Source organism: Carcharodon carcharias, chromosome 18 (assembly GCF_017639515.1).
Source record: "Carcharodon carcharias isolate sCarCar2 chromosome 18, sCarCar2.pri, whole genome shotgun sequence".
In the NCBI taxonomy this organism is placed as follows: domain Eukaryota; kingdom Metazoa; phylum Chordata; class Chondrichthyes; order Lamniformes; family Lamnidae; genus Carcharodon; species Carcharodon carcharias.
Window position 1 is genome coordinate 79,471,403 of NC_054484.1, and position 12,880 is coordinate 79,484,282.

A 12,880-nucleotide genomic window follows, 5' to 3' on the forward strand; every position below is an offset into this window, starting at 1 on the left:
AGTCCAGAGTAACAAAGACATGGATGAGAATTTCAGCAGCAGAAGGGTTGAGTCAGGGCTGGAGTGTGGCGATCATGGAGGTGGAAATAGGCAGTCTTAGTAATGATGTGAATATGCGGTTGGAAGCTCACCTCAGGGTCAAATATGACAACATGGTTGAAAAAGGTCTGGCTCTGGCTTAGCCTCAGACAACTGATAGGGAGAGGGATGGTTTCGGTGGCTGGGGAACACAGACTGCAGCAAGGACTAGGGACAATGACTTTGGTCTCCCAATATTTAATTGGAGGAAATTAAAACATATTCTCGTATATTAAGTGCATTTCAGTTATTAAATGTGTCCCAGCTTTTTTCATAAGTATATTCTATTTATAAAACAAATGTGTCACGTCTGTTTGTTAAAGGTGATTCAATTATCAATGGGTTCCAGTTGTAAGCCAGATACAAGCTAGCTGGATATTTAGTGCATTCCAGTTCAATTTATTCTATGTTCAATGCATGTTAAACATAGATCAGTTTATAATTAAATAGGTTCCAGTTGTATTTCATTACGTTCCTTCAAACTGAAATTTCAAAAATCAAATATTATTCAATATGTTCATAAGAAACCAATCATTATTGCTGAAAAGCGAGACGGGTAAAAGCTTTTTGTTTTGAACTCACCAGGACACTTTGCAAGCCCCAAAGACTGGCAAACCTTATAACCCAAACAGCTTGTCTCAGACACTGTTTACAACGGGCAAGGTACAGACAGTACCCAACCAGTTTACAAAACTCAAAACACAGTATCCAACATTAGATGTGCTTCCGCAATTGGACAACATTTGCTAAATAATCCTCAGTGTGCTAAGAATTAAGTTGACACCCAATTTAAGATCGTCAGTTGAGCTCATAGTGTGGCACATTTGCGTGTACTGGAAGCTACATACATTAATACACAGGGCCCTGTTCTTTGCAGACAGAATGAACATGTACACACATTGCCCCTGTTTCAGCTAAACAACATAAGTAACAGCAATTCGCAGACTCATTCCTCAGGGAAATGCCTTTCCCAATCAGGGTCAAGCTGCCTGGTTTAAATTTCAAATAATGCTTGGCAGTTAACTGTCAGTCATCATCAGTGGTGCATTCTCCATGGCAATGCCTCTACCAGAGTTCAATTGCCAACTAATTAGCACTGTCTTCACATACAGTATACATTGTTTTCCCCTTATATTAGTATTCTCACGATGTGTCCTGATGAGTGCAAGACAAAAAGCTTCAACATCTCTTTCTTCAGCAATACTCAAGTCCTGTACTACCAAACAGCTATTTGTAGAGCAATTATTCTACCTCTACATCCTCCTAAACTCTGCTGCAGAATCACCTCCATTACATCTATAACTTTTTGTTCTTTTCTTCCCATTCTGCTCTTGTAACTATTTCAGCTGAAATTTAAAGTTGTAGCCATTTAAGTTTAAAGCAACTGAAACCATTTAAGTATAAAAACAAAAAACTGCGGATGCTGGAAATCCAAAACAAAAACAGAATTACCTGGAAAAACTCAGCAGGTCTGGCAGCATCGGCAGAGAAAAAAGAGTTGACGTTTCGAGTCCTCATGACCCTTCAACAGAACTAATTTTTCTTTACAAGGAGAGGGGTGAAATATAAGCTGGTTTAAGGTGGGGGGGGGGCGGTGTTTTTGTAGGGACAAGCAAGCAGTGATAGGAGCAGATCATCAAAAGATGTCACAGACAAAAGAACACAGAGGTGTTGAAGTTGGTGATATTATCTAAACGAATATGCTAATTAAGAATGGATGGTAGGGCACTCAAGGTATAGCTCTAGTGTGGGTGGAGGGGCATAAAAGATTTAAAAATAATGGAAATAGGTGGGAAAAGAAAAATCTATATAAATTATTAGAAAAAAACAAAAGGAAGGGGGAAGAAACAGAAAGGGGATGGGGACGGAGGAGGGAGCTCAAGACCTAAAGTTGTTGAATTTAATATTCAGTCCGGAAGGCTGTAAAGTGCCTAATCGGAAGATGAGGTGTTGTTCCTCCAGTTTGTGTTGGGCTTCACTGGAACAATGCAGCATTTAAGTGTTCATTCACAGTAAAAGTTAAAATAACTTCTAGTAGAACTGCCAAATTGCTATTCCAGTAATTATAACTGTTTTGAATATTTCAAATGGCTATTTCATTATATCCTATTCAGCACTTTTAATTCCTCAGGCTTCCTGAGTATTTCAAGTATTTCATTTGATGTTTATTATACATTTCTCAGAACTCAAAGTTAAATGATATTCTTTTACAAAATGTTTTTAAATATTTTTACACAAATGTTTTTTTGGAATATTTATCATACAGTTGAGTTTTTCCAGATGTCAATTCCAGTATTTTATCTTCATCATCTCATCTATCACCTATTTCTCCACAGAACACAATGAGAAACAGAATAGCAAGGCTCATGTAGAGTAATCCTAACTGATGCCTAACAAATATAAATCTAAGCTTAGCAATGCTTAAAGTTCTCTTTTGCAAATAAGCTGTGTACATTTCACAGTGTCCACGATGTAGGATACAAATGATATCCACTCAAATGACAACACTGAACAACAATGCAGGTACAATCCTACCAATGTAACAATCATATCTAGTGTTAAAAATTAACCTAAAGTCACATATTTTGATATTGTTGCCTTTATGCTGATTATTACATGAACATGGCACAAGACTTTGACACATACCTTCCCAATACAATCTAGGCAAGCAACAATGCTGACTGTTATCAAAATAAGTCTTTGAAATGAGGCCTCAATTGGCTTTTGAGACTGTTAGCTGCTGTACCTCCCATGATCCCATGAAGTCGGTATTGGCAGCAATGCATTTATGCCTATTGGAAGCTAAAACATACCTGTCTTCATGAGCAAATAGAGACCTGTGACAGTCACCAAATTCCAATCCCCAAATCTTGACATTCCTATCAGCTGACCCAGTTGCTATCAGATTGCTGTCCTACAAAGAACAGTGATTTGAAAACAGTAGAAAAGATTATAGAAAGAAGAATCAAGAAATAAAAATAATATTCAATTTGGTAAAGAAGTTGCTCGGCAATCTTTTCAAATCATTAAGCTAAACCGAGTTCCCATCCCATCAAAACACAGAAATACATAGTACTGGGTCCATTACATCTGTCCCAAGAATGTCAACCCATTTCTATGTAAACGTTAACAGACAAGGTGAACCACGTTCAAGATGTCAATCTTGCTTTCTAGCCTTTTTTTTGTTTTACGATTTTCAATGGTAGAAGCTCATTTTCAAACAGCATGAGATTTAAATTCCCAGCATTGAGGCGCTGTCCCATTGATCATACACAATATTCCTCCCAACACAGAAAATTCCATTGTAACTCTTTCGAGTACAAACACGTTTCCATCTGTTCCTATTCAGATGAAGTTACATTGTTTCATAGTTTGCCATGGTGAGATTTGAACTCTTGATACTCTTTTGAGTAAACCTGTTTCCATCTGTTTCAGATGAAGTTACATTGTTTCATAGTTTGCCATTGTGAGATTTGAACTCTTGATCTTAGGGTTACAAACCCAGTACCATAACCACTTGGCTATTTAGGCCAAGCCCATGAAGTTACATTGTTTCATAGTTTGCCATTGTGAGATTTGAACTCATGATCTTGGGGTTACAAACCCAGTACCATAACCACTTGGCTATTTAGGCCAAGCTCAAAAGTAACTCTTTCGAGTACAAGCCCGTTTCCATCTGTTTCAGATGAAGTTACATTGTTTCATAGTTTACCACTGTGAGATTTGAACTCTTGATCTTGGGGTTACAAGCCCAGTACCATAACCACTTGGCTATCATACCAGAACTGAAAATTCCATTGTAGAAGACTGGCATTGTGGAAAACTAAATAGGAGACAGCTGAAGTAGAACAAAACACACAGCTGCTCTCACAGGTGTGCAAATGCAATGCATAGAAAGCCCTTCCCCCAGATACAAATTCCTCAAAAGAAAATTACTTGTCTAAGAAAGGAATCATGAGCAGGCAGATCAATTAGGTTTTTAGAATTATAATTCCTTAATATTAGTATAATTTCAGTACTTTTTATGTTCACAGAAGAAATTTTGCTTGAAGAGAAAGCAGGATGATAAATTGGGCTGCAGCATTGCAGTTGTATCTTTGTCCTGCACTCCCTTCAAGATCAATTCCTGCTGGTAGCACCAAGTAACCAAATTTACCCCAATATCTCCAATAGATGTGATAAATAAATGGAGATGTGACATTCACGCAATGGCACCCACATTTACTTTGCTTTGATTTCATGAAAAATTCAATTTCTTCATATTTCTGGAGTTACAAAAAACCATATTCCAAAGTGCAATAAGATAAATAACGCCTAAATTATCCCCAATCTTTGGAAATAATTTACCATCCCTTTAGTCTGCAATGTATACTAATATTGAACAGATCGCGTAATGATGCACAAACTTACATAAGAGATATCCATACAGAGCACGGGTAGCTTGTGCCCATAAAGAGACAGGAAAAACTGCAGAGATAAAACAAAAAGAATAAATGTTAGAACTGCCCATCTTTTTAGAACACAATATTTGCTTTCATTTTTCACCACCAGTCTGAAAGACCAATCACTTAAAAAAAATAGCTTACATAAGTTTAAAATACCCTGCACCAGGCAACTTTATTTCCAAAGCTGCCTGATTTCTGCAGCATTTCTGACCAACATCTATAGCATCACAATAAATCCAATCATTTTTCTTCAACTACAGAATCGACACATTCATTTATCTTCCCATATTGTGCTATGACTTACAATGTGATCTGCATCGTCTATTTTCACAATAATATTTTGAGCAATCCATTGGATGGAATACTGGGCTGCTTCCCAGAGGGTTTAAAGACATTAGATAATCCCAAATTTTCCGTTGATGCAGGGAATTATTTAGGGTGCATTTACACTACAAGTTTAGTTCCAATGCATGGGTTTTTTGGCTCTGCATGGTCATTACATTTCTGGGTCAGGTGTCAAAGCCCAAACTGACTCTGAATTGAATGACGCTACCTTCTCTAGAGTCTCAGCTTGCTTTGTTCCAGTGACTGGCTGAGCTCTGAATCTGTAGGTCATATGACATTAGGTGACAGGTTTTCCTTCCTGACAGGTATTAGTGAATCAGTTAGACTTTTTGACAATCAGAAGCTTCCATGTTTATTTTTCTTATGCTGGTTTACAAATAAACAGGTTTACTAAATTTGATTCACATTTTGCCATGGTAGGATTTGAACTTCCAAGTTGTTAAACTAGTATAATAACTAATGCTGTCCATACCCATTTATCTTTGTGTAATAATACAAAGTAAAGAACAGGCCGTGCTATCACAGATCAGTGAACTACCTTATCTTTCTTTGGGGGACACAGTTGCAAGGCACATTCAATAGCAACTCTCAAAAATGAATTGGATAAATGCTTAAGGAAAATATTTTCCAGGCTATGGGAAGTGGGACTAATTGGATAGTTGTGCCACAATAGGTTAAATGATACCTTCTGTCTCATGTATCATATTATGGAGGGTTGCACAGGGGGTGACAAATATTTGCTTATAAGTACATTTTGATTACTTACTGCCCCCCAGCATAGCTGTCTGATCTTAAACATCTGCCTGTTTTAGAGAACCAGGTTACAACTTTTGATTAGCAAACAAGGACTTGCTTTCCAAATGCATTTCGCAAGGTTTCATGAGTCCTTATAGTAACGCTTTACCTTCAGCGTGTCTGTGTAGAATACTTTAACAGTACAATCGAGTAGCGATACTGCGAGCAACCTCTGATTAGGGCTGTAACACACAGACAGGATGTCCTCATCCAGCTGCAGAGTGCGAATATGATTCAAAGTCAGTCTACAATTAAGGAATAACAGAACACAGGTAAAGACCAGCCACCCAGAAGTAGCTACATTATATACATATCAATTATCATAATGAGAAAACACTGGGAAAACTTGGGCTATTCAGCCTCAAAAGGAGACAGTTGTGAAAGAACTATTTGTCATATTAAATGGGATAGAGGTGGTAGATTTGGAACATAACTTCAAAGTAAACTATCACAGCAGGACAAGGAAGCACAGATTCAAATTGTCAAAAGGAAAATGTAGGAATGGTGTCAGGGTTCTTCACAGGCTGAGATCAACATGTAAAATAAACTAGGATAGATGGGGTAGTGGAGTTGAAAGATCAGGAATCATTTAAGAAACAGTTTGCTATGTGGGTAGATTGTTATCTCTTAGGTTTATATTTTTGGCTTCTGTTTTCCTTTTCTCCCTTTTCCCTCATTTGGTCCTGCTACTTTTTAAATAGCTCCCTTCTCAAGTTCTTTGCTCCTCCCAATTCCTACCCTAACTTATCACTAGTTCTTCCGATACGTGTGTTCTCCTGCTGCTGCCCCAGACTTGAACCACCACCATCCGCTCCACTTAAACAAACATCTACCTCTGTGCTTCTCTTGGTATTTTCTGACTTGTTCACTATGTGTTTGAGAGGAGTCCAAATTCACTGCTGTCTAATTATCTCTAGAGCTCTCCCTCTATAAAAACTATCCTATCCATATTCATGACAACTCTCGATTTCATTATCTCCTGTGGACTTAATCATCAACAGGGCCATTTCTGGCCACTTATCTGGATTCCTTAGCATCCAAGGCTCTGAAGAAGTTATATGGACTCAAAACATTAACTCTGTTTCTCTCTCCACAGATGCTGCCAGACCTGCTGAGTTTTTCCAGCATTTTCTGTTTTTATTTCGGATTTTCAGCATCCGCAGTATTTTGCTTTTATTTTCCTTTTGCATCCATGTCTGCCTGGTCCCTTCCAATCCCAGTTACTGCATTATGATAAAAGCTCTATCTCAAGTCACTTACAACCACATTCTTTAACCTTTAGCTTTGTCCAGCCATTTGCTGTAATACCTACGTAATGGTAACTTATTCAGTCAATCGCTCAACTTTATCTTTCATGCCCACATCCCCAGTAAAATTTTCACTCTCCCCCATTCTGGATGTTTTCCATTGGTACAGCCCCCATATTTGCTTCCTTGAGTCACAAGCTTGAAGGCATCTGGTGTAAAATTGGCAAAGCACTGCATCAGCAGATCTGGTTCCACTACATCAAGTTCCAATTGACTTCACCCAGAGTTGATTTTCTGACACCATAGCCCTGCCATCTCCTCTTCCACTTCTATTAGTCCATTCATGTTTTTGTTGTCTCCAGATTTAATTACCCCAATGCTTTGTTGGCCAGCCTCTCATCCATCACTTACAGCTCATGCAAAACTCTACAGCCTATATCACACTAACTCCGGCTTACACATAATCCCTGTCCTCTCTGAAGTACATTAACTCCTAGTCTCTCTATTCCTTAAATTTACAAGTTTCAACCTTATGTTTAAATTCTTTCATGGCCTAAGCCTTCTTTACCACTGCAACCTCCTCCAACTCCATAAATTCTTACCCCCAAACTCCCATTCCTGCTTGCTCCAAACTCTTGTATTCTACCATTTTACTTTTCCTCAACACTGGAGGTTGTGCTTCCAAATTCTCTCCCAAAATCCCTCCTCCTCTCCCCCTTCTTCCTTAAAAACCAGTTCTTTGGTCAAACTTTTGGTTATCCCTCCTAACGAGTCTTTCTTTGGCTCAGCTCATTTTTCCATATATTTCTGTGAAGTGCCATGGGACTTTTTTCAATGTTAAAAGTTCTGTATAAATGCAAGTTTTTGTTAAGTAAGATAATTAAATGCTAACAGAATATTTGCAGCATATAGTCGAGCTGATCCTATCTTCGCCCAATATTTACATGCACACTTGCATGCATCACACATTTTTGGTCAAAAATAAACTAAACAATAATGATTTTTTTTTTATTCATTCATGGGATGTGAGTGTTGCCAGCTGGGCCAGCATTTATTGCCCATCCCTAAATGCCCTCAAGAAGGTGGCAGTGAGCTTTCTTCTTGAACCGCTGCAGTCCATGTGGTGTAGGTACACTCAAATGCTGTAGGAAGGGTTTCCAGAATTTTGACCCATGATGCTTTGAGTTAGTCTAGTATTGCCACACTAGTGATTACAAGTGGAAACCTTAGCTGATTTTCTTCTTAAACCAGGATCATCGAGATCAGTAATTCAGCACAAACTGATGGTCAGATCAAAGTCAAACCAAATCATCCTTCCTGGACTATATAGTTTGGTATTCCAGGAATAAATGTGCTTATGTGCTTAGCTATCATGGGAGCCCAATAAGCTTTAACAATTGTTCCTTAATTAAAATAGCTTGATTTATTTTTCTCCTCATTGCCCACCTGGTCTGTGTAGAACTTTCATCCTTCACCAATTCAAATTCCCAAAATTTCACCATCTTGTCAGCACTTCCAGTAACAAAACCACGCTAGAACAAAGAACAATGAATAAAATTTTTATAAGCCCATAAATTACTTGTTAATGGATTAAGTTGTTCAATGGATAACACTGTATCATCACCTTGGATTTCAATTCCAATTTAACCCAGAGATGATGACTGTTTCCTTTTTTGATTAACACATTTTGCATTTACATGGAGGGCAGGGGGTGGTGGTGGTGAAAAAAGATGAGATGCAACATCTAACTCACGTAATTTATTTTATTTGCACTTCTGGGCAACAATTTATTAAAAATCAATTGTGAAGGCACTGCAGTATTTTTGGGTATCTGTTTGAAATTGAAAAAAGTTAAACATATGAAAAAGGCAAGGGAACGGAACTATTTAAAAATTTATTCCTTTGTGGAATATAGGCATTGCTGGCAAAGCCAGCCTATCCCAAATTGATCCCAGGAAAAAGGTGACTTGCCTCATTTTTAACCCACTGTGGTCCATATGCTGAAAGCTGTTACTGCAATTTGCATAGCGCTGCATGTTGAAATGTACCTGTGGTGTGCAGACCCTTAAAATTATCTCACACTGATGTAAGTGGTTTACTCAGGTAGCAGCTAACTTTAGTGCTCCTTGCTCACCCATATATCATCACCTTCAATGTAAGGTTTAAATAACTTCTGCATTTATATATCAAGATCCAATTTCTATATATATTCTTAACTGCTGACAAAAGAGTGGCCTCATTTTCAACAGGCTAGTTTTTAAATAGCACATTTATTAGATTCCGCATGTGTGGGTTAGTAATTACAGCTTGCTTGATATGGATTACAAGGAAATTTGAGCAAGGGCAATGCAAGGGTAATTTTCAGAACTCGTCTAAAAATAAACTATACAACTGAAATCTTGCAGAAAGCATTACCTGGTCTGGTGCCAGTGATATGGACCACACTGCTCCGTCATGGGCATCAAAAGTCCCCAACAAATTCCCAGAAGCTAAATCAAAGAGCTGTAGCTTTCCAGACTACAGAGAAAAAGCAGGGACAGTAAATGCAAAGACAGTTTAGATATATCTAATTCAGCTGTCTGTTAATATTCAAGAGAAGCAACCCACATGGACTAATGTCTTTTATTCGCTGCCTTTTATTTTCTATCATGAAGAAACATCTGCTGATGATTAAGAGTGTTAAGAGTTGTAATTTTTTTAAAACACTAAATTTCTATTTTTCTTTCACTGATCAATTCAGTTACAATCAATTGATCAGGTCCACACACGAATTCCCTAGTTTAACGACAATTGCAGTATGATTTGGGACAATGGCTCCTAGAGGATTCAATGGAGGCATTTACACAAACTCAATCTAAATTCAATCTGGAACCAATTGAAGTGATGTTCTCTTCACAAGCAGAAATGTCTCAAATTCAATGGCTGATCCATCAGGGAAGGACAAAATTTCACTTTAATATGATCTTTTCCTCCTCAGAGAACAACCAATGACAGCAAAATAACAACATTTCTAAGTGACAGCTACTAGTTTTATGCAGGCTTTCAATACACTTACTTACAGTTGCATCTGACTGAAATGCCCAAAAAATTAGATAAAAAGTGTGTCCCCTCGCCTTAATTTTATTCAAAGACAAGAACCAACAGAAAATGATCAAATGATTCATTTTCAAAAAGGTGAGAAAGTTGGAACTATCAAGACAAGTGATTACATGAACTGCCATTTATACTCACTATACGTATATATTTTCCTTCTACTTCTACAGGGTATTTTAAATACATGTTGGTTCTACATAGCAAATATTAATGCCATTCTCATGTGGGTAGTTAAAGGGCATCCTAATTGGATCTCATTTGGTGGCTGATTGGTAAATGCACTTGTAACGGAGCTAAGACCTCACACTATATTTTTATATATACTATACTTCCTAAAATATTAAAAAACTGGACAAAGACTTTATAAAGGCTGAAGCTATGTGTGCCTGTAACCCTGAACAAAAGGAATTTTCTGGCAGTATCAGAGAAGCTATCACCTCAATATCTCTGAAGAGATGCTAACAACCCTGTGGGCTGCAGAGACTAAATTCAAAAGGGAATGATACAAAAGCGATCTACATTTCATAAACCAGGCCTGGCCACTGGAATCTCCTAATCTGCTAGGACAAAGGACCCTGCAAACTCCTTTCAAATTCTTAATGGTTGGAACATTGACAATCTCAGGAACACAGATAAAGGAATATACACCCATTGTCAAAGCCAAAATGGAAAGGTGGGAGTCATGTGACATGACCCCCTAGCTGGAGAACCAGTCATACCATCTCGCTGGATTTCAAGGCAGTTTGCCATTTTTTCATCTACAAAGCAGCAGCTCAGAAAAAGGGCTCTGTCAAGGTCTGAATGCCTGGCCCCCATCTACATTATTTCTGCTGGGTCTTCTGAAATTCTATACCATTGCCTACAAGACTAAGTCACCTCTGCGTGTCTATCTTATCGTGGAAGTTAACTCTACTGGAAAGGGGGATTATCCAACATCTGTTCACCCTGCTGAACTCTGTGAAGGAATTCAGCACTGGACCTTCAACTCTGGACTATGGGCTTACATAAAACAATAATTCTTTGCCATGATTCTTTGCCCTGGAAGTATTTCTTTCTCTATCCCTCTTTTATTGTATGAATGCACAGGGGGCTACACAGTGACATGCCACCCCTCCCTGCCTGTGTTTTGAGTGAGTGCGAATAAACTAAACCCCTGAGTTTATCCTATCTTGAGTTTGCTGTGGGGTTATTAACAGAAATTGGATTACACCAAAACTGAGGGGTTGAGTAATACACCTCCGCTTATAAAGGGGGAAATCAAAATCAAAACACTTTTCTGTTTACGGATGGATGGTGAGAAGAGAAATCATGGCTGTTTAAATTAAATCCCCTTCTGCCCACAACAGACTGCTTAGTGTTTCAAAACCATACAAATCCAGGTCATGATGCTCTTGTATTTATACCCCAGCATGAGTTGATACCTTCAGAAGGTGAGATTTTTCTAAAAAAAAGTCTTCTCATAGCCAAGGTTGTTTGTCTCCAATATATTCCAATACACCACAATAGGTGAAGTATTGCTGCATAATGTATGAACTACCTTAGAGCCTGCTCAAATTAACTAACTTTAAATTGAAAATGTTGTCACAACAGCTTCTCTAGAGCTTTGCAAAGAGATGCCTTAGTTCCTTACCTTAGTTCCCAAGATAATTTGTCTATCCCCAGGAACAAAGAGAGAGCAGAGTGAGTATTCACAAGCCATGGTCCTGATACACTGCAGAGTAGATCTGAGGATTAGCAAAGCACAACTCTCAGGGTCTACTTGGTAAACGGTGCACATATTTTAAGTGTATGGAACAAAGTATGCACTTGAAAACGGTCTTAGAACAGACAGTGTATTTCAATGGCTTATCGATGTTTTAAATCAAAAAGGTCATCTGGACAAGTACAAAGGAACCACTGGAATTGAATCCACATTGTGTAAATGTAAGTATAATGCTAATGAGTCCACATATGTACATGTCAAATATAAGCTGTCACATTTTTAAATGAAAATCCTAAAATTGCCATTGCACAGTTGTTCATGGCAACAGTACGATGCATCCTGATTGACTGCGCACAAGATGTTTTCATTAATCGAGTACCATGCTACTCAACCACATGCTAAACTGCAGGAATGAAAAAAGTAGCATCCCCATGCATTAGTGATAATTAATGTTACATATTTGATGCACTGTTTAGTAATGCATTATCCTCTCACTTATGCTAGTTGTGATGAATATCAAGTTCATGATTCATGTTAATTTTTAGAGGTGATGTTTAGTTCAGGGAAGATTATTGTTGTGAAGGTAAGTTAACTAAAATGCTGGGCTTTAGAGATTGCCTGAACACTTAAAAGAAAATGGCAGTTCAGAAGGTTACCCATGTTTGTGTAATAGAGCCAGAATAAAAGAGGTGGAACCATAAAACTGCAGCTGGGGCTTACTCAGCTGGAGACATGATGTCTACACTGCTTATGAAGAAGTGTAGCCCAGACAGATGTTTGTTTTGGGAGCTAGAGATAAATTAAGAAAGGAAAGTACAGAACATGAACAGGCCCTTTGGCCCTCCAAGCCTGAGCCGATCATATTGCCTGTCAAACTAAAACATTTTGCACTTCCGGCAGCATTAGGTGAACCCTGAAAGGCTATATTGTCATGGAGATGGGTAGAGTTTAGGAAGGTTCCCTGGTTTCAATTTATCTGTGTGTTTGCTGAGAGAGGGGTTTGGTTGCAGTGTGTACCTCGTGTGATTTACAGCCCTCAAAGAATCCCTGAGAGCTGTTAGCAAACTCCAGGCAGTTAGGGCTCACAGAAGTTCTGGGGAGCTGAAAAGGTGGCGGGAGCTCACTGGTTCTGTGCCAGGTGGTTAGGGTTCAGAGAAGTCTGGGTGCCATATATA

General features: G+C 38.3%; 1 protein-coding gene across 4 annotated transcripts in view; it reads right to left on the reverse strand.

Moving 5' to 3' along the window:
• The window catches only part of wdr3 (WD repeat domain 3), a 192,398-nt gene that overhangs the window by 14,502 nt on the left and 165,016 nt on the right, over positions 1-12,880 (reverse strand). For all 4 annotated transcript variants that reach the window (XM_041211858.1, XM_041211855.1, XM_041211857.1 and 1 more), the window contains 6 exons: positions 11,634-11,727; positions 9,326-9,427; positions 8,357-8,442; positions 5,773-5,908; positions 4,489-4,545; positions 2,892-2,992 (listed from right to left, as the gene is read on the reverse strand). In XM_041211858.1, the coding sequence (XP_041067792.1) occupies positions 2,892-2,992; positions 4,489-4,545; positions 5,773-5,908; positions 8,357-8,442; positions 9,326-9,427; positions 11,634-11,727 (576 nt within the window). The remainder of the gene's footprint in view (positions 1-2,891; positions 2,993-4,488; positions 4,546-5,772; positions 5,909-8,356; positions 8,443-9,325; positions 9,428-11,633; positions 11,728-12,880) is intronic.